The 26,053-nt window shown below is 44.4% G+C and overlaps 1 protein-coding gene across 1 annotated transcript; it reads right to left on the minus strand.

Annotated features, from left to right (window-relative positions):
• Window positions 1-3,335: 3,335 nt before the first annotated feature.
• On the minus strand, window positions 3,336-26,045 carry LOC136610331 (transmembrane 4 L6 family member 4-like). The gene is made up of 5 exons (XM_066589563.1): window positions 25,872-26,045; window positions 17,247-17,336; window positions 11,325-11,464; window positions 6,071-6,278; window positions 3,336-3,741 (listed from the first exon to the last, which is right to left on the minus strand). The coding sequence occupies exons 1-5, from the start codon at window positions 26,043-26,045 to the stop codon at window positions 3,724-3,726; spliced, it is 630 nt and encodes a 209-aa protein (XP_066445660.1). The 3' UTR covers window positions 3,336-3,723.
• Between the last annotated feature and the right edge of the window lie 8 nt (window positions 26,046-26,053).

Consider the following 26,053-nt stretch of genomic DNA (forward strand, 5'->3'; position numbering starts at 1 on the left):
GCTGTACTACTTTTGTACAATGAAAAACACTGAAAACAAATTTTTGGTTTCACCACATTCCAAAAGACGTAACATTTTTATTTTTCCACCAAAATAGGTGTAGGAGGGCTTGTTTTTTGCATGAGAATTTCTTTGGTACTATTTTGGGGTACAAATGATATTTTTAGTATTTTTTTTTTTATTTTGACACACTTTCAACAGCCACAGCAATATATTGACACCCCCTGATCATGTTACGGGGAGGAGGGGGCACACAGTAATAAATAAAGCAGTAAAAAAACGGTGTCTGTTTATTTTGCAAATGGCAATTATAATAGCAGTAAAACCGTGATGCATACAGTGTGTAGATACAAGTGTATTTTTTGCTGTGTGGTAATAGAGGAGTCTTCTATCATTACTACTGCATGTCACTATATCCTAATTAAAAACATCTGTTAACAGATCTCACCTACTTCATCCATTTATATGTACATAAGGTGTAAGCCCTCACTGATTGATTCACTGACTCACCACTAATTCTCTAACTTCCTGGTGTCGTACATACATGAAATTTGGCACAACCATCTTTAGTTCCTAAATAGGAAAAGTAAAGGGGTCACAACTTGATTATTCAATACCAACTACAAAAGTAAGTGTGCCCCTATGTAATGTAAATTCCCGATGTCGTACAAGCGTGAAATTTGGCACAAGCATTCCTTAGATTCTAAATAGGAAAAGTAAAGAGGTCACCATTCGATTATTCAATGCTATATGCAAAAGTAAGTGACCCCCTATGTTATGTAACTTCCTGGTGTTGTACATGAAATGAAATTTGGCACAATAATCTAACTGACTTCTATGTGTATTTACTGAAAGGCTGTAAAGTACATAAGGAAGCAGCTAAGGACTGCAGGGATGGAATATGTCTTTAAGGATAAGAAAGGGCTGCAACCTCCAGTCTGGGGTTTAATTTGAATAGAAGGGGTGTTATCTTTAAGGGTAAAAAGTGAGGAGAGTGGGAGGGCTGGCACATTCTGCAGAGGGACATCAGTACATGCAGTCTGAGGAGAATCTAATGCTTCTCTATGTGTATACACATTTTATTGCTTGGTTCCTCTGAAGTAACCATGACTTCATGAAAATTTTTCATGTGAACAACCTGTACCAAATTAACAGCAAAGCTGGGTATATCAGCTAGTCCTCACATATAGGAAAAACAAAGAACATTCGTGTTAACTTATTCAGTCACCTGTGAGCAGCAACTTTAAGGCCTGCCTTACATGGGTTACAAAATCCTCACTACAAAACGCATGTATGTGAAGCCCATGGTTTCCATTTCTTTCACATAAAAGATGTTTTGTAGCCTGAAAGAACCCATTGGAAGCCATGAGCTTCAAATACATACATTGGGTAGCGAGATTTTGTAGCCTGTGTGAAAGAGGCCTAAAGGTTGCTTCACAGACAACATAAATGCTGCAGAAATTTCACAGCATTCACAGTACAAGCCATGTGGAGGAGATTTTTAAAAACTCTTGCAAATGGAGTGGAAATTTTCTGCAACAAATCCTCAATGCTTTTGAAAAACGCAGCAGATTCTAAATCCACAGCATGCCTATTAATGCTGTGGATTCATGCTGTGGATTTCAACCCTTGAAATATAATGGTTAAAATCTGTAGCTGATCCAGTACAAAAACCGCAGCCAAGTCTGCGCCATTTAGGTGTGGATTTGGTTACTGCAGATTTCCAGCATATTAACTGCAGGCTTTTAGCTGCAGAAAGCTTGCAGCGAATACCGCCTACGTGAAAGTACCCTTAAAAGGAGAAACATGGACACATTTATCAATGTAGTTACCCCAGTTTTCTAGCATAACAGCATTGAAATGAATGGAGTACAGCTTGATTACCTTATTATTTAAATACCTTATAGCTTTTTTTCAAGCCTGAGACATTTTTCTAGGTGTCTGAAAACTGAGGTATTGGTTTCTTCCCAGAAAAAAGGAGTTGACATATTCAGGTAATATTTGGTGAAATTCAAAAGTTGCACCACACTGCTCTATAGATATGTATAGTCTAGACATAAAACAGCTGATATACGCTGTGATCCGATGCATTGGATTCCAATGCATCAGCTCACATGGGCGTATTCCCATGACGTAAAAGCGCCAGGCTAATATAGCGCCGGGCGTTTTTACATTGGGCCCAAAAGATAGTCCTGGAACTATCTTTTGGGCCGGAATACGTCGGCCGCTGCATGGGCTCCTATGGGAAGTGGCCGCATGGCAGTGGCCGCAGGTGGGAGGGAGTTTAGCAGCCCTCTGCTCTCCTTCCCCCCGTGTAGGCTCACCTCTCTTCTTCTCCCTGCTCTTTCTTTGCAATGGGAGGGGCGGGGGTAGAGTTAAGCGCCGACCCATCCCACCTCCTTCCATTGCTGGCTGTGGACAAGGGGCAGGATATGGGCGGAGCTAAGTGCCCATCCTCTCCCTGTCCCTTGTCCATAGCCAGCAAGAGGAGGAGGTGGGACAAGGGGCGGTGCTTAGCATTGTCCCCACCCCCTCGCATTGCAAACAACGAGCGGGGAGGAGAAGATAGGTGAGCCTGCGATGAGGAGGGAGGGAAAAGGGGCAACGGCATGGTAGTCTCGGCGTATATGTGCCAGGACCCATGCTGTCTGAACGGGCGCACAAACCTTTGATTTGTGCACCTGTTCACCAGTTTTAGCTCTCCCAACATAGTGTATATCGGCCAACCGTGAAAACGGCGGCCGATATACACTCATTGGAAAGAAGCCTAAAGATGCAGAATATATGTAGGTTATGGAGCAGAAATCCTCAGCAGCAGATTAAGCTGCGTCTTTAGGTGCATAATGTGGAAATATTCTGCACACGATGAAAGGTCCCTAAGTTGTTTACCAGTATAAGTAAAGCTGTCTGACTGTACCAATATTCATTCTAGACCAAGGCAAAGAAAAACATGGATTTACAGTTCCTTGCCTCATACTGGGCACTTCTCTACTAGGGTACTTTTACACAGGCTGACTAACAGCCGAAAAATCGCTCATGGAAACTAAGCGACTAATGAGAAATTTCTATCTTAATGTAAACAGGCAGTCATTCATTCAGCTATGAACAACTGCCTGTTCACAGAGAATGGAGATGGATGGCTGGAAGAGATCTCTGGCATGGTCCACCTCTATTCAATGAACCAATATCAATTCTGTGTAGAAGAACAGGAGCGGTGATCTTTGGGTCGGCTATCAGGCGCTCAAGCAGTGCTCCTGTGTGAAGGTACCCTAAGCCTGAGCAGATAACCATTACAAAGAGCAGCCCTTGTTCCTTGAGGAATAAACACAGCTTCGTATTATATTGCTGTTTATTCTCTTTGTAGGTCGCAGATAGCACTACATTTCCTTCACAGCAGATCTTGTGGGGGGAGAAAATGGGTCCGTCCGCAGCCGACATCACTGGTGGTTTTAGCAGCCAGTTCGAAAGGAACCTGGGCCAGCTGCATACTAAAAGGGTCCATTTGAGACAACCCATGTTACAAGTGACTTATAGGAATAAATAAGTGTTAGACACCATCTCTTACTATTAACTATTGTATATTTCATGTCAGATGTGGATCTTGCAGTTGTGTTTTAATTATTTTATAGAATTTTACAAAGTTTTCTAAACTCTTCATGCATCTTCCTCATTGTGGCTCAATTTTGTTTTCGATGTTATGACTGATAAACAAGTCATCAGGAGTTAAACAGGTCCATCATTCTGTGAACAAAAATGGACAAAGTTAATAGATTAAATTTGCTTCTAATTTAATTAAATAAAATAATCAGCTTTTAGGACACATATCGCCTTCTAATGGTCATTTTACACAGGCACTTAAAGGGGTTGTCTGAGTGGTTTATTGTGTTTTTAAAACCCTGGTCTCCATGCAGTAGAAGAACAAATAGGCATATACTTATCTCTCCCCGCTCCCTGCTTCTCTTACACCGCCACCCTGGGTCTCCCCTCTGACATAACGCTGCACTGATCGCTGTGTTGTCATTGGCTGCAGGAGCCTGTGATGTACTGTAAACAGGTGGGACTGCAGCCTGTAAGGAGCGAGGACCAGCAGCGGCACGTGAGAAGCAAGGAGAAATGAGAATATGCCTACTTGTTATGTTACTGCATGGGGAAAGGGGGTTTAACATAAAATAACAACTCGGACAATCCCTTTAATCTGCCCGTGCTAACAATCACTGACAGTCAATGAGGTTGTCAGTCAGCGCTCATTACCTCTGTGTACATGGGCAGATTATCTGTTCTATGGGGATGACTAATCATTAAGGCGATGGTTCGTGACCATACAGCTGTCACCGAGAGCTGCATTTTATGCTTGCAGAAACAAGCCGAACAGCTCATTTGTCAGCTGATTGTTGGCGATCAAGTGTTCAGAGGAACGCTCAGGCCCAATAGTTGGCCCAATTAAAAGGACCATAAGTCTTTTTTTATATCTACAGTCAGGGGTGCAGCAACTATGAGCCCTATGAAGTCATACTTGCGATGAATCTTGTGCACAGGTATTGGAAGCCACCAACAAAACTCAGGTTTCTGATTTCTCAGCAGGTAGCAATTGAAGGAGGGGTGCATGAAGTACATGTGTTATACTTTATTGATACCCATGTGACTCATATATAACATACAGTAGGTATTTTTGTGTTCTGAGCAATTGATCTTATTCTTAAATCAACTATTTTTATGTTTTTGTAATTTTGTTGAAATACAAATGATAAAAAAACAGAATAAATGGACACGCGATAAGCCAAAACAGAACACGTGTGTTTAAATTCTACGCACTGACTTCTACGAGCTAACAACAGTACCCATACGGATCCATTGCAATGCTGGGCATACTGACAAAAAAAAAATTAAAAAATCACTGTGCGCATGAAAAAGTGCATAAAAATAAAAAGAGCAGTGAGTGATACCATTTTAATGTATTCAATGGAAAAACGGAACTAATACTGATTCGTAACATGCTAGTCTGAATGAGCCCTAAGGCTGTACGGATACACATAAGACCTCATTTATCAAATGAGATAAAAACGTAAAACAGTCAGTGTTGTCCATAGCAACCAATTACAGCTCAGCTTTTATTTTACCAGACAAGCTTCAGAAATGAAAGTTGCAACGAGTTTTGATAAATGAGATCCATGGTCTATATATTAAAGAGCAAAAAACTGTCTAAAAGAAAAAAATTGTCTTTTGGTGCCCACAGCAGCCAATCACAGCGCAGCTTTCATTTCGCAAACTACTCTGGTAAAATGAACGTGGTGGTCTGATTGGTGGCTATGGGCAACCGAGCCAATTTTTCTTTTAGGCAAATTTGATGAATGAGGCCTAGAATATGTGCTGTGGTATGCTTGCCTGTGCAGTACTGTATTTTGAGTATTATGAAATCTGGTGGAGCTCATCACAATTTTTTTACTGTTGGATTTATACGGAATTTGTCGAAAAAAGTCTCTGTATGCCTTCATATGAAATTGAAGGGATGAGATGTAGGATCTCATAGAAGTCTTTGGATGTTGTATAACGGTTTTGCACAGCTCAAAGGCTGTAAGTAACCGTATTATGTGTACATACAGAATAAGTGGCCTAATTAAAATCTACACTTTTTGATTTTTCTTTTTTCGCTATAGCCCAGAACACCTTATTAGATGCCTGAACTGGTTTCTGTACTTTTATGACAGGGTCCGGGGAGTTTCTATACTTACCTGGGTTCCCATTCCCTCCCTGTCAGCCTTGGACTCTTGCACACGCACTGACTGCTGGTATCCAAGGCTGACAGAGTAGGAATGGGGAGTCAGGTAAGTATAAAAATTACTTCCCTGAACTCCTCAGCCCTCGTCCTACAAGTCCATAGCAGTTTATGGTGCTCTTAGGTGATGACAGGTTCCCTTTAAATAAAATACACTTTCAGGTTCTGAAACGATTGGAGACATAAAGTACGCTCCTATAACTTTTGCCGATGACAAACACCCCTAATTGCATTCATGTATAAATGTTAATTGTCCGTAGATGTCCTTTATAATCGTGGAAATGGTTATCAACTTACACCACAGCATCCACAGCATTTGCAGTCCCCGCAGATTGTCCCAATTAGGCCATTGATGGCCTGAATTGCACAAAGAACACCTTGTACTAAACCAATTATCAAGAGGATGCAGAAGAGAGTCAGGTTCCAGGTGATAATGACTTTGGTGTCTAATCCACTTGTATCCTTCAAGCATCTATTCCATATTGTTTTGTCTCGTAAATAATCTCTAAAAATAAAAATAAAATGATTATTGTAATAACTTGTTTGAATAATGATAAACTTCACTTCAGTTATGATCCTTTCAGTAAATGTTTAAATGGGTTGTCTGGGACTTTCATATTGATGGTCAAACTAGAATAGGCCACCAATCTCAAAACAGTGGAGTCCCGATTCACTGGCACCCCCACGATCACCTGATTGAAGGGGCCGTGGCATCCACGTAAGTGCTGTGGCCATGTTATAGTTTACAAAGCACAGATCCATGCAGAGGTGTAACTTGAAGCTTCTGAGCCCCGATGCAAAACCTATAACAGGGCCCCCAACTCTAATGCATTGTTCATAGTACTGGGCTCCCTATATGGAGAAGAGAGGCCTTATGGACCCAGGAGCAACTGCACCCCTGTATCCCCTATAGCTATGCCCCTGATTCAATGCGTTTTGTAGTGGCTGTGCCTGGTATTGCAGTTCACTCCCATTTACTTAAAGGGGTTGTCCCGCGCCGAAACGGTTTTTTTTTTTTCAATAGCCCCCCCGTTCGGCGCGAGACAAACCCGATGCAGGGGTTTAAAAAAAAAAAACGGATAGTACTTACCCGAATCCCCGCGCTCCGGTGACTTCTTACTTACCTTGCGAAGATGGCAGCCGGGATCTTCACCCTCGGTGGACCGCAGGTCTTCTGTGCGGTCCATTGCCGATTCCAGCCTCCTGATTGGCTGGAATCGGCACACGTGACGGGGCGGAGCTACGAGGAGCAGCTCTCTGGCACGAGCGGCCCCATTCAGAAGGGAGAAGACCGGACTGCGCAAGCGCGTCTAATCGGGTAATTAGACGCTGAAAATTAGACGGCACCATGGAGACGGGGACGCCAGCAACGGAGCAGGTAAGTGAATAACTTCTGTATGGCTCATAATTAATGCACAATGTACATTACAAAGTGCATTAATATGGCCATACAGAAGTGTATACCCCAACTTTGTTTCGCGGGACAACCCCTTTAAATGGGACTGAATTGCAGTAAACTGTAGTACTAAGAACAGCTTCTAGAAAATGTACTATGGGGCTGATTAAGATAACCAAGCATTGTGCATGCCCAGACAAAGATGAAGCAAAATGGGCGTCATGGCACGGCTCTTATCCTGTTCCTTTCATTGTTTCATGCCATCTGTGTTTTCCCTGTTTTCTGATTTCTTGTTACGCTTTATATCGTACTTCTGCTGTATAATAATTAGTATAATGGATTAGATACTATAGGCCAGTGGTGGCGAACCTATGGCACGCGTGCCAGAGGCGGCACGCAGAGCCCTCTCTGCTGGCACGCGTCACAATCGGCCGCTCACCACCTTAGTGAATGCCTGCAGGGGCCGCGGCTCCCCTGCTGACATTCACTCAGCGCTGCTATCTGTGCTGATCCCGGCGCACACTGTGAGTCAGTGTGCAACCAGGATCCTCCTCCCCTCTCCCCCGACGTCTCCTACTTTGGTTCCGCAAGACCAGGGGGAGAAGGCATCCAACAGCACACTGCAGTCAGTGTGCACCGGGGATCAGGCAGAAGAGGAGCGGCGCTCCCACGAGAAGGAGGGGTAAGTATGTGGGGCAGGGGACGGGCATTCTGACTGCTGGGAGAATCGCTGGGGGGGGGGGAGGCATTCTGACTGTTAGGAGAATCGCTGGGGGGAGAGGGGAGGCATTCTGAATGCTGGGAGAATCGCTGGGGGGGGGGAAGCATTATGACTGCTGGGAGAATCGCTGGGGGGGAGGCATTATGACTGCTGGGAGTATCGCTGGGGGGGAGGGATGGCATTATGACTGCTGGGAGTATTGCTGGGGGGGAAGGGAGGTATTCTGACTGCTGGGAGAATGGCTGGGGGGGGAGGCATTCTGACTGCTGGGAGAATCGCTGGGGGGGAGGGGAGGCATTCTGACTGCTGGGAGAATCGCTGGGGGGGAGGCATTATGACTGCTGGGAGTATCGCTGGGGGGGAGGGGCGGCATTATGACTGCTTGGAGTATTGCTGGGGGGGAAGGGAGGTATTCTGACTGCTGGGAGAATGGCTGGGAGGGGGAGGCATTCTGACTGCTGGGAGAATGGCTGGGGGGGAGGGGAGGCATTCTGACTGCTGGGAGAATCGCTGGGGGGGAGGCATTCTGACTGCTGGGAGAATCGCTGGGGGGGAGGCATTATGACTGCTGGGAGAATCACTGGGGGGAGGAGGCATTCTGACTGCTGGAGAATCGATGGGGGGGAAGGGGGGCATTATGACTGCCGGGAAAAACGCTGTGGGTGGAAGGCATTCTGACTGCTGGGAGAATCGCTGGGGGGGAGGCATTATGACTGCTGGGAGAATCGCTGGATGGGGCAGGGGAGGCATTCTGACTGCCGGGAGAATCAATGGGGGGGAAGGGGGGCATTATGACTGCCGGGAGAACTGCTGTGGGGGGAAGGCATTATGACTGCTGATGGAACCGCTGTGGGGGGAAGGCATTATGACTGCTGGCGGAACCGCTGTGGGGGGAAGGCATTATGACTGCTGGGGGACTACTGTGGGGGGAAGGCATTATGACTGCTGGGGGACCGCTGGGGGGGGGGGCATTGTGACTGCTGGGGGAACCGCTTGGGGGGAGGGGGGATGTCACTATTATCGCTAGGGGGGGTCACTATTACCGCTGGGGTATGTTTACATGCGGCAGAAATGGGCAGGGCTGTTTCGAAATAGACAGGGTGCAGATTTTGACTGCTTTTTGGAAGCAGAAATGCTGCAGAATTTTCCACAGAAATTCCCGCTGAGGACATTCTGCAGTATTTCCGCATCCAGAAAGCAGTCAATCTGCACGCTGTCTATTTTGAAACGGCCCTGTCCTTTTTAGAACGATGGGGTTAAAATCATGTCGTGATAAGCCCCGCCCCCTGACGTGTTGGCACTTTGCGATAAATAAGTGGGTTTTGGGTTGCAGTTTGGGCACTCAGTCTCTAAAAGGTTTGCCATCACTGCTATAGGCTATTCTTCATACTCAGGATGCGGCTTACTGTTGAGTAAAATACTGCTGTTTTATTTGTATCTTATATGTATGATAATGAACCTGAATTATAGTTTTTATTCCGTTTGGATGTGTGCTAATTTGTGGGCTACGCATTGAGGGCTTATTCACACGAGCATATATCAGCCAGCTGTGAAAACAACTGCCCGATATGCTACTGTGTGATGCATGGGGCGGCATATACACCATCGGGCGGGGGGAGACAGCTTAGCTGTCTTCCCCTTCCCTCCCCCTCGCCGACTCTCTGCAAGGGAAGGAGGCGGGACGGGGTGGGCCCCTTGCTATTGTTTGCAATGGGAGTGGCAGGGCTTAACTCCACCCTCATCCCTCCCATTGCAAACAGCGGCATGCTGCTAAATTCCCTCCGACCTCCATTCTCCTGCAGCTGTCATTGGCTCCCACAGGAATCAATGCAGCTGCCGCTGCTGACGTAGTGGCGCCTGGCCGACACTTTTACGCTGCGCAGATATGCCCCTGTGCACTGATGCATTGTAAACCAATGCATCAGAGGAGCAGCGTATATCAGCCGTGATGTGAAAACCCGGCCGATATACGCCCATGTGAATAAGTCCTTATCCTGTACACACCGTGCATATTAGGATAGGAAAATAGGACTGTCTCTTTCTATCTGTTTGTACCTATTAGGATAGCCCTCCTTGTTTGTAAAGGTTATGTAGCCCAAGAAAGTGGTGCAACTAAAGTGGCTTATATTAAGCACCTGATTTGTATGTGCTTATGTAGAAAATTGTCAAACACATACAGGAAACAAAGTGGTTAGAAGAAAGGTACCTTGTTTCCCTGAAAATTAGACAGGGGTTTATATTAATTTTAGCACAAAAGATGCGCTAGGGCTTATTTTCAGGGGAGGTCTTATTTTTCTAGAAACAAAAATCTACATTTATTCTTGAACAAAAAAAAAATCAACATTTATTCAATTACAGTCTTGTCATCACATTTTGGAATAATATAACTCTCCAAACAATGAATTTCTTGGGACTATTTCTTTTTTCCAAGTACAACAATCTACATTTAGCGATATTCATGAACGAAAATCAACATTTATTCAAAAACAGTCATGTCATCATCTTTCTGGAACATCATAACTGATGAGGACAACTTCCATTGTGAAATTCTTGTAATGCTATTTCTTTCAGAACCATTTCCCCCCCCCCCCCCCCCCCCCCATTTCTGGCCAATCACAGCCTTCGCTTCGCCCATCCAATGCTTATGACCTGTACGCTCCGCTGTTGTACTGGTCAGGCATGTTCGCTGCCTTCTAGTTTTGTAATGATGACTCAGTTTGTACAGTTATGAATGTACAGTCATCAGTAACCGGCAGTGGGGCATTGTGGGAGATGTAGTATTCGCACTCTCCAGCGCCCACTTTAAATAATAATGTGGAAATATGAAGCTGACTGGGAAGTAGTTTTGGCGCAGATCAACAAAAAAAAGTACTGGAGTTCAGTTTAATGATTTGGATAGAAGTTTGGAATAATGGCAATAAGTGCTAATGTTAGGGGAACTTGAACATTTTGCCAGGCTTCTGCAATACCCCTTTAAATCAGCCCGATATTCTGCATTTAACCCTTTCCAATCCAATTTGTATCCTGGTTTTCCTAGGGGGCTTACTCTTTTTCTGCCGTTATACAACAGCGCTATATGCTGGCTAAAGCCAGTACTGCATGAGGTGATACGTTAGATAGGCTCCACCAGCAGAGAGGCTGGCAATATACAGTAAGAGAACCTCGAGGGACGTCTTCCAACATCAGAGCTGTACAGCCTTAAATCATAATGTCTTCAGACATCAGACAGTGGATTGGAGAGGGTTAAAATCCGTATGTGGATTTAGGTGCAAATTTGTGCAGCGGCAAATTCTGCTGAGTGCTGGCAGAATAATTCCGCCCATGTGAAAGCACTGTCATTCTGGTTTGGAATATCTAAAACAAATATAGCCTAAATGAAACCATTATCCTCAAACACTTTTTAAAGAAAGTAATGCAAGTAACAATACACATACCCATCTTTGAAGGCATATTCCCAACCGCGCAATGGTCCCACATAACATATTGGTCCGTTATGTATAGCAACTGCAGAAACAATGAAATTGTATGCAGCTCCAGTAAATCCAATGGCAGCAAAAAGGATAGAAGAAAACATCTGCAACAAAAGCCACAAAAGAATTACTTATAATACCAATTTAACATTTTAGGTGTACATAACCATGGTGTGGTTTTGTTCTTAACCCCTTAGTGATCAAGCCTGTTTGTGCCTTAATGACAAGGCCAAATTTTGGAAATTTGACATGTGTCATTTTCTCGGTCAGACAAGCGTTTTTGTTGCACACAATTAGCCACACAAAGAAAAAAAAAATCGCTGCTGGTGTGTGTAAAAATTGCGTGAATGTGCAATGTTTCATATGCAGAAGACCTGAGTTTCATGCACATGAAAATTCCCCATTCACTGAAGCAGCTGCACTTTAAAAAGCACAGCTGCTCCAGGACGCGAGAGAGAAGAAGTCCCGCAGGGCTTTGGGATTTCCCCATAACAAGGAGAGAGAGCGGAGCTATGGGGATTACTCCATAGCAGGGAGAGGCAGAACGGAGCTCCACTCTCTCTCCCTGCTATGGGGGATTAATCCATAGTCCAGTTCTCTCTCTCCCTGCTCTGGGGACCCATGAGGGATATCCCCATACCACTGAGAGCGGATAAGGCTAGAGACAGTGGGTGGGGCTATAGGGCTTCTAACAGAGATTCCCCATAGCAAATATAGAGCTGTCGGGGCTAGAGGGGCGTTGCTGGGAGGGCGGATCCTCTAGCCCCACCCCCTCCTCCCACGCTGTCGAGGAAAGTCCTGTAACCCCGCCCCCTCTCTCTCCCCGCTATAGGGCTAATGCCCACAGCTGGATTTGAACCTAATAGCTGAATGTTAATGCTACAGAATTCCACCATGGAATTCTGCAGCATGAAGTAACCCGCGGCATGTCCTATTTGCCAATGGAATACGCGCAACCGGCTTCCATTCTAATCAATGGAACCCAGCCCCCATGCTATACTTCCGCTATAGCACAGTGGAAGTATAGCGTGAATATGCTTCCCCGCCCACCAATGGCCGCGTCATATGACACTGCCGATGCGTCATGCGCTGTACTGCGCATGTGCGCCGGCGCGCCATGCGGGATTCCCACATCGGATCCGAAGATGAGTATGTTTTTTTTTGGGGGGGGGGGGGCGTGATGGACTCCACTGCGTTATTTCGCTTGCGGAGCTTGTCACTGCCATGGGCATGAGCCCATAGGGAAATCCCTTTGGGAGAGAGGTGGAGGGAGTCCTTTACTACCCCCCGCTGCTGGAAAATTGCCCAGCATCAGGGCTGGAGGAATACCACACTGCTTACAGCAGGATATTTAAAATATGCTGCCCAGAAGCACATTTGAAATGACCCATTGTAAATTCCTGTTAGTCCCCACGGGGATTAAAAGGGAACCCTTGGCGAGTTCCCTCATTTTCTCGTGACATAACGGGAGTTTACAGTGGGACATTTAAAATGTGGTTATGGGCAGCAGTTTTAAATGTCCTGCTGTAAGCAGTGGGGAATCTTCTTTTCCTGTACAGGAGTTTCCATAAGCTCCAGCTCCCATGGGAGTCAATGGAAACTTCTGCGCAGCTCGCACCAAAGATAAGTCAGGTCCTATCTTTTGTGCGCACCATGGAGCTACATGTGACCTGCAGCATGTCCTATCTTTGTTAGTTGTGCTCCATTTTGTGCGCCTAACATTCTCTCATGTCAATGCGTCTACAGGAACCTATTTAGAAGCGTGTTCTGTGCGCTGCTAGGAACGCGAAAAAAAACTCTCGTCTGACCGAGGCCTAACATCGAATAACTCCGTAATGTTTTGCATATCCAATTAATTCTGACATTGTTTTTTCGCCACATATTGTACTTTCTTTAGGTGGTAAAAAAAGACTGATATAATTTATGTATATTTATTAAAAGTGCCAAAATTGGGAGAATTTGAAAAAATTCTATTTTTTTTGCATTTTCAAATGCAATGTGTCAAATATGTGCAAACATACTGTACAATTTTTTGATAAAATATATATTTCTATCTGTTTACTTCATTCTGGAAACACATTGGGGGAAACTTTTTTTTAACCATATAGGAGCCGTACAAATTTAACATTAATTATTAATAGAGATGAGCGAACGTACTCGTTTCAAGTAATTACTCGATCGAACACCGCGATTTTCGAGTACTTCCGTACTCAGGTGAAAAGATTCGGGGGCGCTGTGGGGCGGGGGGAGGGCGTGGCGGAGCAGGGGGTAGCAGTGGGGAACAGGGGGGAGCCTTCTCTCTCTCCCTCTCCTCCCCACTCCCTGCTGAAACCCCCCACTCACCCACGGCGCCCCCCGAATCTTTTCACCCGAGTACGGAAGTACTCGAAAATCGCGGTGCTCGGGTGAAAAAGGGGCGTGGCCGAGTAGGCTCGCTCATCTCTAATTATTAACATTTTGTGGAACATTTTGTTTTCCTACAGAAAGCCAAGATTGCAAAGGCTCATAGGTGTCAGAATGATGGATACCGTTACAAATGACACCCTTTTAAAAACCACACCCCTTAATGTATTCACTGAGAGTGGTCAGGAGTATTTTGACCCCATGGTTTTTTTAAGCAGATAATGCAATTTAGAGAAGAAAAAATAAAATTTAAAATTTTTGCAAATATGTCATTTTAAAGACAGCTTTTTTTTTTTTTCCATAGTGCACATGAAATCAGGATTTTCACCCCAAAATGGATACTCCTGTTTGTCTTGTGTTCAGAAACATACCCATTGTGGCCCTAATCTTATGCCTCTATGCACAACTGGGGCCCAAACCAAAAAGAAGCAGCCAGTGACTTTCATAGCAGACATTTTGCCTTTAGGTGTTTTAGGCCCCATTGCCCACTTGTAAAGCCATTGAGTGGCCAAAACGACAGAGAATCCCCACAAATGACCCCATTTGGAAAACTAAACCCCTTAACAAATTCATCTAGGGGTATACTGTGTATTTTGACCCCACAGTTTTTGAATGAAGGAAAAAATTACGATTTTCATTTTTTTGGGCAAATGTGTCATTTTAAAAACACTTTTTTTTGTACAGCACACATATAAATGAAGACTTGCACCCCAAAATGGATCCCCCTGTTTGTCCTGTGTTCAGATGCATACCCATTGTAGCCTTTATCTGCTTACTGGACACATGGCTCGGCCTGTAATGGAGGGAATGCCCTTTTGCTTTTTAAGGCACAACTGAATAAATTGCAGGCCCCATTGCTCTTCTTGTAGAGACATCAAGGTGCTAAAACGATAGAACGCCCCCCACAAATTACCCCATTTTAGAATCTAGACCCCTTAGCCCATTTATCTAGGTGTGTACTGAGCATTCTGACCCCACAGGTTTTGCAAAAATTATTATAAAGCAGGTGAAAAATTTATGAAATGTAATTTTTCATAAATGTCACTTTCATGACAATTTTTCTTTGTGTCAAGCAGGGAAAACTGGGGAGACACACCCCAAATTTTATAGCAGTGGTTCTTCTGTGTTCAGCAGTACCCCTATTGCAGCCCCAATCTACTTATAGGACACATGGCTAGGCCTCTAATAGAGGGAGCACCCATTGGATTTCAGGGCACAACTGAATACATTCCAGGCCCTGTTAATGTGAGCGGAATTGTGTAATCCAATGCATTTGATTGCTCAAATGCATGCAAAATCTGCAATTCATATCTGGTCATGTGAGACTGGCCTATGGTAGAGCGCTACCTTTCTATACCATTTAATAATGGTGATCACGTGACCGGGGACTGCTCAGCAAGGCCTCATGTCACTTCTCCAGGAGTAAGGAGATTTTAAATTTTCTTGGTCCTTTCTGGCTTCTGCGCATGTGTTTGGCATTTTGCTGGTGGGCACATGTGTAGAAGCCAGGGAAGGTCCGTGGAGGATGATCGCGTCTAGGTTCAAATGCGGAGGCCTCCGGCAAGAAGTTTCATCTCCTGTCACCGATCGCATCAGTGAGGGGAGATGAAACTTCAACTTTTTAAAAAACTTTTATGGGATCGCCATTATCCATTGGATAACAGTGATCACGTGACTGGGGACCGCTCCCCGTCGCCAGGAGCTCACTGGTGAACTTCAGTAGCCCTCCCCAGTTTCTGCACTTGCGTACAGAAGCCTGGGAAAGGTCTGTGGATAAAGATCTCATTGGGGGACAAATCTGGAGGTCTTACGTAAGTAATTTCACCTCCCCTCATGGATTTGATCTGTGACGGGAGGTGAAACGTTAACTTTTTTTACTTTTCCATTGGGTAACAGTGATCACAAGACCAGTAGTCGCATACTGCGGCTCCCCCTGTGAAATCTCCAGGCTCTCGACCACTTTTGGCAGTCAGGAGCAGGAAGATTTTAAATTTCCGGGGCAATCTTTGGCTTTCATGCATGTGTCCGCTATTTTGCCGATGGACACATGCACAGAAGCTGGAGAAAGGTCCACGGATAAAGATCCCATCAGTCGACACATCTGGGGGCCTTAGGTATGTAATCTCAGCTCCCCTCACGGATCTGATCCGTGAGGGACGATGAAACTTTAACTTTTTAAACTTTTTTTTACTTTACAAGATTGCCGTTATCCATTGGATAACAGCCATCATGTGACCAGGGATTGCATACTGTGGCCCCCGGTGACAAATCCCTGCTCCCAGCTTGCAAAGATATCCAAGATAAGGGAGATTTTACATTTCCCGGGCTCTCTAGACTTCTGCGCGTGCGCCTGACATTTCACATCAGGTACATATGCGCAAAAAGCAGAGTCAGATCCTTGCAGGACTAGAACGCCGTGGGACATCGCATAGGCTAAAGGTGAATAGTTTCAGCTCCCCTCACAGATCCTATCTGTGAGGAGAGATAAAACTTCAGCTTTATTTAACTTTACAACACATCACCTAACAGGCTTTGTCGGCTCCAGCGTGCATTTCTCGGCAGCTCTGGCAAACTTGCTTGTAGTTTTCAGTCAGCGCTTCCTGGTTTGCAGGTTCAAAATCCCCGCCTGCAGGAAGCGCTGGCTATGATTGGTTCATTGAGTGCTGGCTCTGATTGGCTGAGCCACGGCGCTTGAGAACCAATCACAGCCAGAACTTCCTGGCGGCACGAATTTTGAACCTGCAAACCAGGAAGCACTGACTGAAAACTACAAGCAAGTCTGCCAGAGCTGACGAGGAGACGCGCAGCAGAGCCAACAGCGCCTGTTAGGTGATGTACTGGTTTTTGGGGGGGGAAGGGGGGGGAGGTTATGCAGCCAGGGATTTTTGGGGGGTAGGGCTTATATTCCAAGCCCCCACACAAAATCACGATATCGCCCCGAGAAAATGCAGATGCGATATCGCCGTGATTTCCTCACGGCGATATCGCTGTCGCCCATGTGAAAGAGTCCTAAAACTGCAAGATTTAAAAAGAATAATCAGTACATTGCGACAGTTTTACTAATTCTGGCTAATAGTTATACAGTGTAAACTTAGACCAGGCAGTCTATAATGGTGCCTTTAAAGTGGACATGGTCAGGTCTCACATGCTACCCTATCTCCAAGAGCAGCAGAGGTAAAGGTAGAGGTAATCAGCCCCCCCCCCCCCCCCCACACACACACTCTAATCTAATGCACAGTGATTGATAGCTCTCATATGAACTGACACAAGGAAAACTATCAGTCACTATGTGTACGCGAGGAAAGTAGCACTCAGGTAGCATTTATATAGCTTTTCACATGCAAATACTAAGATACTGAATTAGATTATAGAAAACCACATATGTCACCGGTCCGACCTATCCCTTACCCTTACCCTTCTGCATTCCCAAAGTTTAATATTCTAAGACAGTGACAGATCTTCCGCTTTCACTTGAATACTTACAGCAAATCTCTTTCCGCAACTTTCATTGCCGCAGCATCCACAGCAGTCATTGTTCTTCATACCCAGAAACACTAGAGCTGGAAAAATCATCTAGAAAATAGCAAAAGAAAAATATGTTCTTCATTATTGTCCATTTTGACCTAATTTCATCTTATATCAGGTGAGTTGGAGGATTTGCCCTCTTATATGTGAATTGAGGGTATTTTGTCCATCTTATTTGTGTAATCTTCTTCCCACAACACACATTTTCATATCCAAAGACAAAGAAACCCAAGCAACCTTGGGCTGATTTCATTAGTAGCTGAAGGTCCCCCACATGGCCCAGATATTGGGCACGAACATTCACTTGATCAGTCAACAAACGAACAAATGCTCATACGTCAGCAAGCATGAAAATGCTTGCTGGCCAACAGTACATCTCTGCATGTAAGTAAATAAGAACTTATACATCCTAGTCGGTGGGTATGAACGTAATGATTGTTCATCCCCATACCAGCGGTTTTTAGCCTGTGTGAAGGAAATGGAAACAAGCAAATAGAATATGCAAAATAAACCAAAGAAACATAGAAAATTGTCAGGAAAAAAACAAATGGTCCATCTAGTCTGTCCTTATAATAATATTTACTTTTTATCTCTCTTTTTTTTCAACCACTTCTACTGGAAGTTTGTTCCAAGTGTTTACTACTAGAGATGAGCGAGTATACTCGCTAAGGACAATTGCTCGATCGAGCATTGTCCTTAGCGAGTATCTCCCCGCTCGGCAGAGAAGGTTCGGCTGCGGGCGCAGGTGACAGGTAAGTTGCATCAGTCAGCAGGGGGGAGTGGGGGGGAGAGAGATCTCCCCTCCGTTCCTCCCCGCTCTCCCCTGCCGCTCCCCGCCCACCGCCGGCAGCCGAATCTTTCTTCCCGAGCGGGCAGGTACTCGCTAAGTGCAATGCTCGCTCAAGCAATTGCCCTTAGGCCTCAGTCACACGGGTGCATCGGCACCCGTACACCGGCGCCGATGTGCCCGTGTGACTGACGCCAGCAGACGGCCGTACCTAAAGATGGCCATCTCTCTGCAGCGCCAGAGGAAAGAACACATGACCGGCAATGAAGCCGGTCACATGTTCTTTCCTCCAGCGCTGCAGAGACCGCTGTCTGCAGGTACATCCGTCTGCTGGTGTCAGTCACACGGGCGCGTCGGCGCCGGTGTACGGGTGCCGATGCGCCCGTGTGACTTAGTGAGTATACTCGCTCATCTCTATCTACTACTCTTTCAGTAAAATAATATCTTCTGGCATTGCTTCTGATCTTTCCCCCACCTAATCTCAAATTGTGCCCCTTTTTAATGATTAGCTTGCTAATAAAAATACTTCCCTCCTATACCTTCTTCATACATTTAGTATAATATATATATATATATATATATATATATATATATTAACCACTTCTCCCTCTCCTTTCTTCTCTCCTGCAATATATATAAAGGTTTTGAACATGACCCCCCCCCCCCCCCCACCCCTCTCCCGTCTTTCCTCCAGGGTATACAAATTAAGTCCTTTACATCTCTCCTGATAAGTCTTATTCTTGAGACCTTCCACCACTTTTGTAGCTCGTCTTTGGACTCATTCTGTTTTATCAATGTCTTTCTGTAAATGAGGTCTCCAGAACTGAACACAGTATTCCAGATGTGATCTCACCAGAGCTCTATACTGCAGGATCACAATCTCCCTCTTTCTACTGGTAATACCTCTAGCTATGCAGACTAGCATCCTACTTGCTTTCTGTGATGCCTAACCACACTGTGGACTCATTTTGATGTCAAAATTGAGAACCCCTAAATCCCTCTCCGAGTTCTGGATAACATAGAAGACACAATATGACACTCAGTCTGAGGATCCCTTCTCCTCAAGTGCATTATTTTACATTTGCAAACACTGAACCACAGTTTACATTGTTTTGACCAATTATCTGATAAGTCTGAGGCCCTTTTCATGGGCTGATAAATCGTTCGGATTTCCGCAATCCAGCGAGAATTTGACCGATTACCGTTCCATATAAATGCCTGCACAGACTGAGTGACGAACAATAGTTCATTCATTTATCGTTCGGCATTCAGTTTATTCATGCATAAAAACTGAACAGCGATCAGACCATGTAAACAGGCAGTCACTATTTATTGTGAATTGAGGCAGGCGATCTGTAACGGTTCTTATCATATGAGACTGAGTGCAGGATGGTGTCTCATCCCAGTTAACAGAAGCAGAGGCTGTGTCTCGAAAGATGGGTTTTTAAATGTTTTTTAAACTTTATACAATAAAGAATATCATTCATGCTCTTAGGCCTCTTTCACACAAGCGCTTTATCACAGCTATTTTGCCGCGATAAAACGTCGGCTGAAAATTGCAACCATCTGAAGCATTGGATCCTTATGCATTTGTTCAGATGGGCGATTTCCTGATGCGTAAAATCGGCCAGCTGGAAAAGATAGCGCATTCGGTGCGCATTCTGGCTGGCCACTTTTATGCACATCCAGAAAAGATAGGACTTGTCTTATCTTTTGCCGGTATATGCCGGCTGTTTCCATAGACTCCTATGGGAGCCTATAACAGCCGTCAGAAAAGGAAAATCCCTCTCCCTCCCCTTGCCAGCAGCTCCCAAATGCTGGGCAGGAAGGGGTAGGGAATTAAGCATGGCAAGTGCTGCTAAACTTCTTCTCCCTTCCCTTGCCAGCAGATCCCATAAGCTTCCATGAGAGCTTCTATTGCCGCTATCAGCTGGCAAGGGGAGGGGGGGGGAGACTTTCTCTTCCCCCCCGGAACACAGAATTTCCGGGCTGCAGCATATATATGCCACAGCCCAGCTGTGTGAACGGGTGAGAAGACGAGAGATATAGCCGCAATTTGTTCGCGGCCTTCTCCCGTCCATGCGATTTTTGGCCGCGATGCGGGTGGTCGAAAATTGCAACGCCCATGTGAAAGAGGCCTCATCGCTACTTCTTCCTGGAGAGCTGTGCCTGGTGCCAGATTTTTAACAATTTCCCATATGTGGCATAACCTGTTATCCATAGGTCTAAACTAGCTGGCAGCACCTCTGCACATGTATGTCCACTACTAATAAATCACGGACATTTCACCCTCAGCCGACCAAAAAACACCATTACAAGGAAGTGGCACATTTCTCTTTTTTTCAGCATTCCCATTATTTTCATTCCCGTGTAAAAGCACAGGAGAGACCATCACTAGGACAACCTGCCGGGCAACTGCACCCGACAGGTCATTCTGCGTAAAATAGCCCTAAAACCTTCTCCATGTCCAAGACACCACCACGAGCATCAACCCCCTATTGCACACTTTTGCATCATCAGCAAACAGACAGACCTCACCTGTTACACCTTCTCCTATGTTACTTACCAACATATTAAAAATATTTTAACCAATTGCAAATCCACCAAACTATCAAATGATTAAGTCCAATTTTCAATTACTTATCTATAAGACAATAGAGTAGTAAGAAATGTTATGGTCTGTTGTGGCCTTTTACCTCATTATTTCAGGACAAATTAAGGAGATAAAAGGTCTGGTGTGGATTACAAAGGCTGAATTACACTTAGTAACTGTTCATGGGAGCTCTCAATATGTAGCCCAGTGAGGTGTCAATGCAAGAGAACGGTTGGAAAAAAACCCTAAATTTATCAGAGAAATATCAGAAACTTGTGGCCAAATGCACAATTTGGTAGCTTGTTAAAGAGAAGGAAAGCATCGGCGAGCTCAGAACCACCAAAAGACCTGGTGGAGTATAAAAGACTACTAAAGAGGAAAATGACAGAATTCTTTCCTTGGTAAAGAAAATCCCTTCACAGCCTAGACAAGTCAAAAACACGCAAGGAATGTCAAAGTCTAAACTGAAGAGATGCCATAGTGAATATAAGTACACAGGGAGTATCTCAAGATGCCAACTACTGGAACACTCAACAACAGAAGCCAGCTAAAACTGTGCTATAGCCTGCGCAGGATGAAAAACTAAGCCGTGTTACTCAGATGTATCCCTCTGCTGATTGAGGGCTTAAACAGACGAGTGTAGGCACAAATACGCTTGCCAAAACGGGGCGTGTTTTCCCTATTGTGTGCACAAGAGAAAGGAAGAAAGCTAGGACAGGACCTGTCTTTTGTCACGCGTAGGAATACGAGTGAGAACCACGCCCGTGAGAACGAACCCATTTAAATCAATGGCTTCTCCTTGTCACATTTTGCGGGCGTAATTTTCACACGCGCAGAAACCTCTGCAAGCATGTTTGTCGGTTAAAGCCCTAACTTTAACTTTTTTTTTTAGACTAGGTAGACAGAGCATATTATGTTTTACTTGTGTTTTCATTATTTTATGCTTTTTTTAAATTATTTGCTCTTGTATCAATATATTATGTTTAAATATATACATCTCAGCCTGATGTGATACAGTTTTCTATCAAAACAACTCTCCCCTTATCTGTTTGTCTTATGTAACTACACTCATCATCGCCATAGCATCTACAGGGTGGGCCACAGAAGAGTAAGAGTAAGCCGGCACCACACTCTTACGAAAGCTGTGTAATACTAAATCTGTCTTTGTTGCCCACAGTAACCAATCACAGTGCAGCTTCTTAGGGCTGTCCAGCACGACCGAATTTGAATTGCTGCTGCATACTTAGGTATGCACAAATGCAGGTCTGTGCAGCATTGCTTTCATCCCAGGCAGCCAATCCCAGGCAGTGCTCAGCTATCATTCAATGAATGGTTGAGCGTTGCCTGTGATTGGCTGAGAACTCAGCCAATCAGACGCAGCCCTTTCAGCAGGCGGGGATTTTAAATCCCCGTCTGCTGAAAGAACTTTATTACAGTGCAGGGAGAACAAGCAACTAGACACGCCTGAGCCCAGGCAGCGGCGGAGAGGTGAGTATATATATATTTTTTATTACAGCTAGGGATAATTTTCAGGGAAGGGCTTTAAAGCCCTTCCCCAAAAACGACTACAAGGGTTGCCGGCAGGCCATTGTGTGTTTTGGCACGTGCATGGAAGCGCGGATTTGTGCGCACCTACGCACATGCAAATGCACGCTCGTGTGAATGAGGCCTAAAAAACAGAAAAATGTAACTTATTTTATGCCGCCATCTCCTGGCTGCCACAATTTTTTTACTTTTTCCGTCGACAAAGTTGTTTTTTGTAGGATGTCCTGTAGTTTCTTTTGGTACCATTTTGGAGTACATATGAATTTTGATTGCATTTTAATACGTTTTTTGCGGAGATGGGGTGACCAAGAAAGCACAGGTCTTGACCAACGAAGCACGGTATTGTGTATTTTTTTGTTCTGACAATGTTCACTGTGCAGGACAAATAATGCGTTACTTTGATAGATCAGACTTTTATGGACGCAGCGATGCAAAATACATTTTTTTACTTGCTTTTATTTTTTCTAATAGTTAAAAAGTTTTTTATAATCATTTTTACATTTTTTTTTAGTCACTCATACAATATAATGTAATAACATAGTATTACATTATACCACAATCTAACAGGTATTTCACCAAGCCACACTAAAAAATGTAAGAAAAACCCACATATTTGGTATCATCATGTCCATAACAACCTGTACTATAAATTCAACATGCTATTTATCATGTACAGCAAAAAACGTTAAAAAAAAACTGCTAAGTTGTCTCCACTTCCCTTCCCCTCGCCGTCTCTCGGAAGGGGAGATGACGGGGTGGGAGCTAGTGTGCTAAGCTCCAGCTCTCTCTCTTGTTGCAGCCAGCAATGGGAGGAGGTTGGACAGGGAGGAGCCTAGCTCTGCTCCACCCCCTTCCATTGCAAACAGGCAGCAAGGGGCGGAGAGGAGCAGGGAAGGGGGTGGGAGTAAAGCAGTCACACTGCTAAATTCCCTCCCACCTCCCTTTTCCGGCAGCTGTTATAGGCTCCCAGAGGAGTCTATGCAGTGGACGTTGGTGTAAAAGCACCTGGCAGAAATGCGCTATCATGGCCGCCTGGACACTTTTACACCGCGGAAATACACCCATGTACACTGATGCATTGTATACCAATGCATCAGAGGGGCAGAGTATATTGGCCTGGCGTGAAAACCCGGATGATATACGCCCGTGTGAATCCAACCTAATGCTGTAAAGAAAAATGGAAAAACAATGGCAGAATTGATGTGTTTTCTCTCCCTACTCCAAAAAAAATAATAACAGTTTTTCAGTACATTATATGGTACATTAAATAGTACTATTGAAAAACACAGCTCGTCCTGCAAAAAACAAGCCCTCATACAGCAACGTCGATGGATAAATAGGAGTTATGATTTTTTAAAACAGGGGAGCAAAAAATGAAAAAAAAGGACCGCATCCCTAAGGGGTTAAAAGAGCCATGGCTGTTCATTGCTACACAAAGGCAAAAAACATGTGTTTTATATGCGGCCTTTTCTCTGTATTTTGAGTAAATAATCAAGTAAAAAGGAGTAATAACAAAACAAGTGTTAACTTCTTATCGCTGCAGATAGTCACTGCAAGTACTGGTGACATGTTGACACCGCTGAGGTCACCAAGGAGTGGCAGGGGATTGGTAAAAGGAGTATTACTCATTTCACTATTTTATACCTTTGTCAGCTGGTTCTATAAAATGTCGTAGAGTTGGAAAGCCTCTTTATTTTCTTCTCAGTTTTATACCATCAAAAAAGTGGAAAGAGCAAAAAATATATTGAAAAAAAGGAAGTTGTAAACTATTTCCATATAAGTTCTCTCCTCTTTGAAGGGAAGGTCCTCTATAAGGCCGCCTGCACGCACATAGAATCCGACCCTGTGCCCGGCTGGTGACCCCCTCGTACCTGTCCGCAGTCTTTAATCTGTGCTGAGGTTGTGCCGTTCGTCGCCCCGGCGCACATTCGCAGTGCAGATTATGCCGCGCCATTGCTAGGCGATGAAGCAGATCCCACGACCTTTCCGCAAAGATGATTGGGGAAGGGCCGCGGGTCGGACGGCTTCCATTGACTTCAATGCAAGCTGTCCGCGTGCAATCTGCACAGAATCGCAGCATGCTGCAGTTTTTCCTCCGCAATTGGAAAATTGCAAGCGATTTCCACTCATGTAGAAGAAGTCATGTTTTGCCATAACATGCTATGGAGGGTATTTGCTGTGGAATTCGGAGGCAGACGCCCGCTCTGGATTCCACAATGCAAATCCACCCGTGTGCAGGTGGCCTTAATGTACAGTGGTTACATGTCATATATGTCAACCAAGCCCATCAGCTATATCTTCATGGTCATATGCATTACATCCAGAAATTTCCTTATCAGGACTATTTCTGCATGTGTCCACTCAAAATATAATTTTTCTAGTTGCAAAGTAACAAACATCACATTGCACAAGAAGTAGTTGCATACTTTAGCAAATCTACACCAGTTACTACTGCAAAGGGCTATTTAAAAATGCAAAGGCAAAGGGCATAGCAGATCTGTTATGGATTTTATCCCTTCAAGGCTAAAAGCCATCTAAAAGGTTTCACAGCCAGGATCAGGGGGTTTCTTCAATCCTGGCTGTTGGAGCAGGATCCTAGCTGTCATCACGTATACTAACCCCTGCTCCTTCCAGCAGGGGAAGCTTGTGCCACGTTTTATCTGGGATACCATAAAAAGGTGGTGGCCCAGCCCTAGGCTCTTTAGTGACCAACATTAAAAAAAAGGTAACAAACACAGTGTCTATAATTTGTCTATAATGTTTAATATTGTGATTGGAATTATTATAAGTAATCAGTATACTGAGCCAAAGACATAGACTACTTCTAATCTTTAAAGGAGTTGTCCAGGGTTAGAAATACACGGCTGATTTCTTCCAAGCACAGCGCCACCTTGTCTGTGGGTTGTATCTGGTATTGCAGCTCCCATCCACTTTAATGGATCTGAGCTGCAATATCACACACAACCCTGTGGAAGGGTGATGCTGTGAGTGAAAGAAAGCAGCCATGTTTCTCTAACCCTGGACAACCCCTTTAATATTTATTTTCAGCAGTTCAGCCAGTTTGCCAAATATCAGCAAAATGTTCAGTTTGGTCCGAATTATTTCGAACCAAACCAGTAGTTTACCAATACCCTTAAAGAAGAAGATGTAGAAGAAAAATGTCATTTTGGTGCTGGTAGTATTATTTTATGGTTCAAAATATGAGGTGCTGGTAGTATTATTTTAGTGGGTTTGGCTGAGATGAACTGCCCAAGCTTTTAGTAAAGTTCGACTCGAAACAGGGTCCATCTGCTTTGGTTTGCTCAACATTAATTTTCAGTTTTACATTTTGTCTCTAAAAATATAGTCTGTACCTGATTTTGGGCAGAGTTCCCAATTTTTAAAATAGGAGTTATTATCTGTGCATTAAACATCACTAAAGTCTTGTTTAGGCAGCTTTTACACAACGGCTTAGCACTCAATATTGTTGTACTTGCTGAACCTTCACCACCTCTATTGTCCTTATTAGCTGAGTAATCGGGATATGGAAGTATCCAGGACCTTCTGAAATTCTCAACAGAGTAAATATTTAACACGTTTTTACCGAACTGATCAGAAACCTCCTTGGCCTAAAAGATTACCTTTAGCATTCACATACATTAATAGATTGCGCACTCACCAGAATACCAGAACCCAAGAGTCCACCGAGGCAAAAGACTTCTCTTGAGATATGCTCATTGTTCTCTGCGACACTTCCAGCTGGGAAAAAAAGCAAAATGTTTGCCAATACAGACAGAATAGCGAGAGGGATTAGGGTAATGCCCAAGCACTTTGCACAGCCTCCTGAACACATCTTTAAAA

The sequence above is a fragment of the Eleutherodactylus coqui genome, chromosome 1, assembly GCF_035609145.1.
Source record: "Eleutherodactylus coqui strain aEleCoq1 chromosome 1, aEleCoq1.hap1, whole genome shotgun sequence".
Classification (NCBI taxonomy): Eukaryota; Metazoa; Chordata; class Amphibia; order Anura; family Eleutherodactylidae; genus Eleutherodactylus; species Eleutherodactylus coqui.

Coding starts and splice junctions, on each gene's coding strand:
- LOC136610331 (XM_066589563.1), bottom strand. CDS start 26,045: ATGTGTTCAGGAGGCTGTGCAAAGTGCTTGGGCATTACCCTAATCCCT. Junction 11,465..17,246: donor GTTGCGGAAAGAGATTTGCT/GTAAGTATTCAA, acceptor CTTTTGTTGCAG/ATGTTTTCTTCTATCCTTTT. Junction 6,279..11,324: donor GAATATGCCTTCAAAGATGG/GTATGTGTATTG, acceptor TTTTATTTTTAG/AGATTATTTACGAGACAAAA.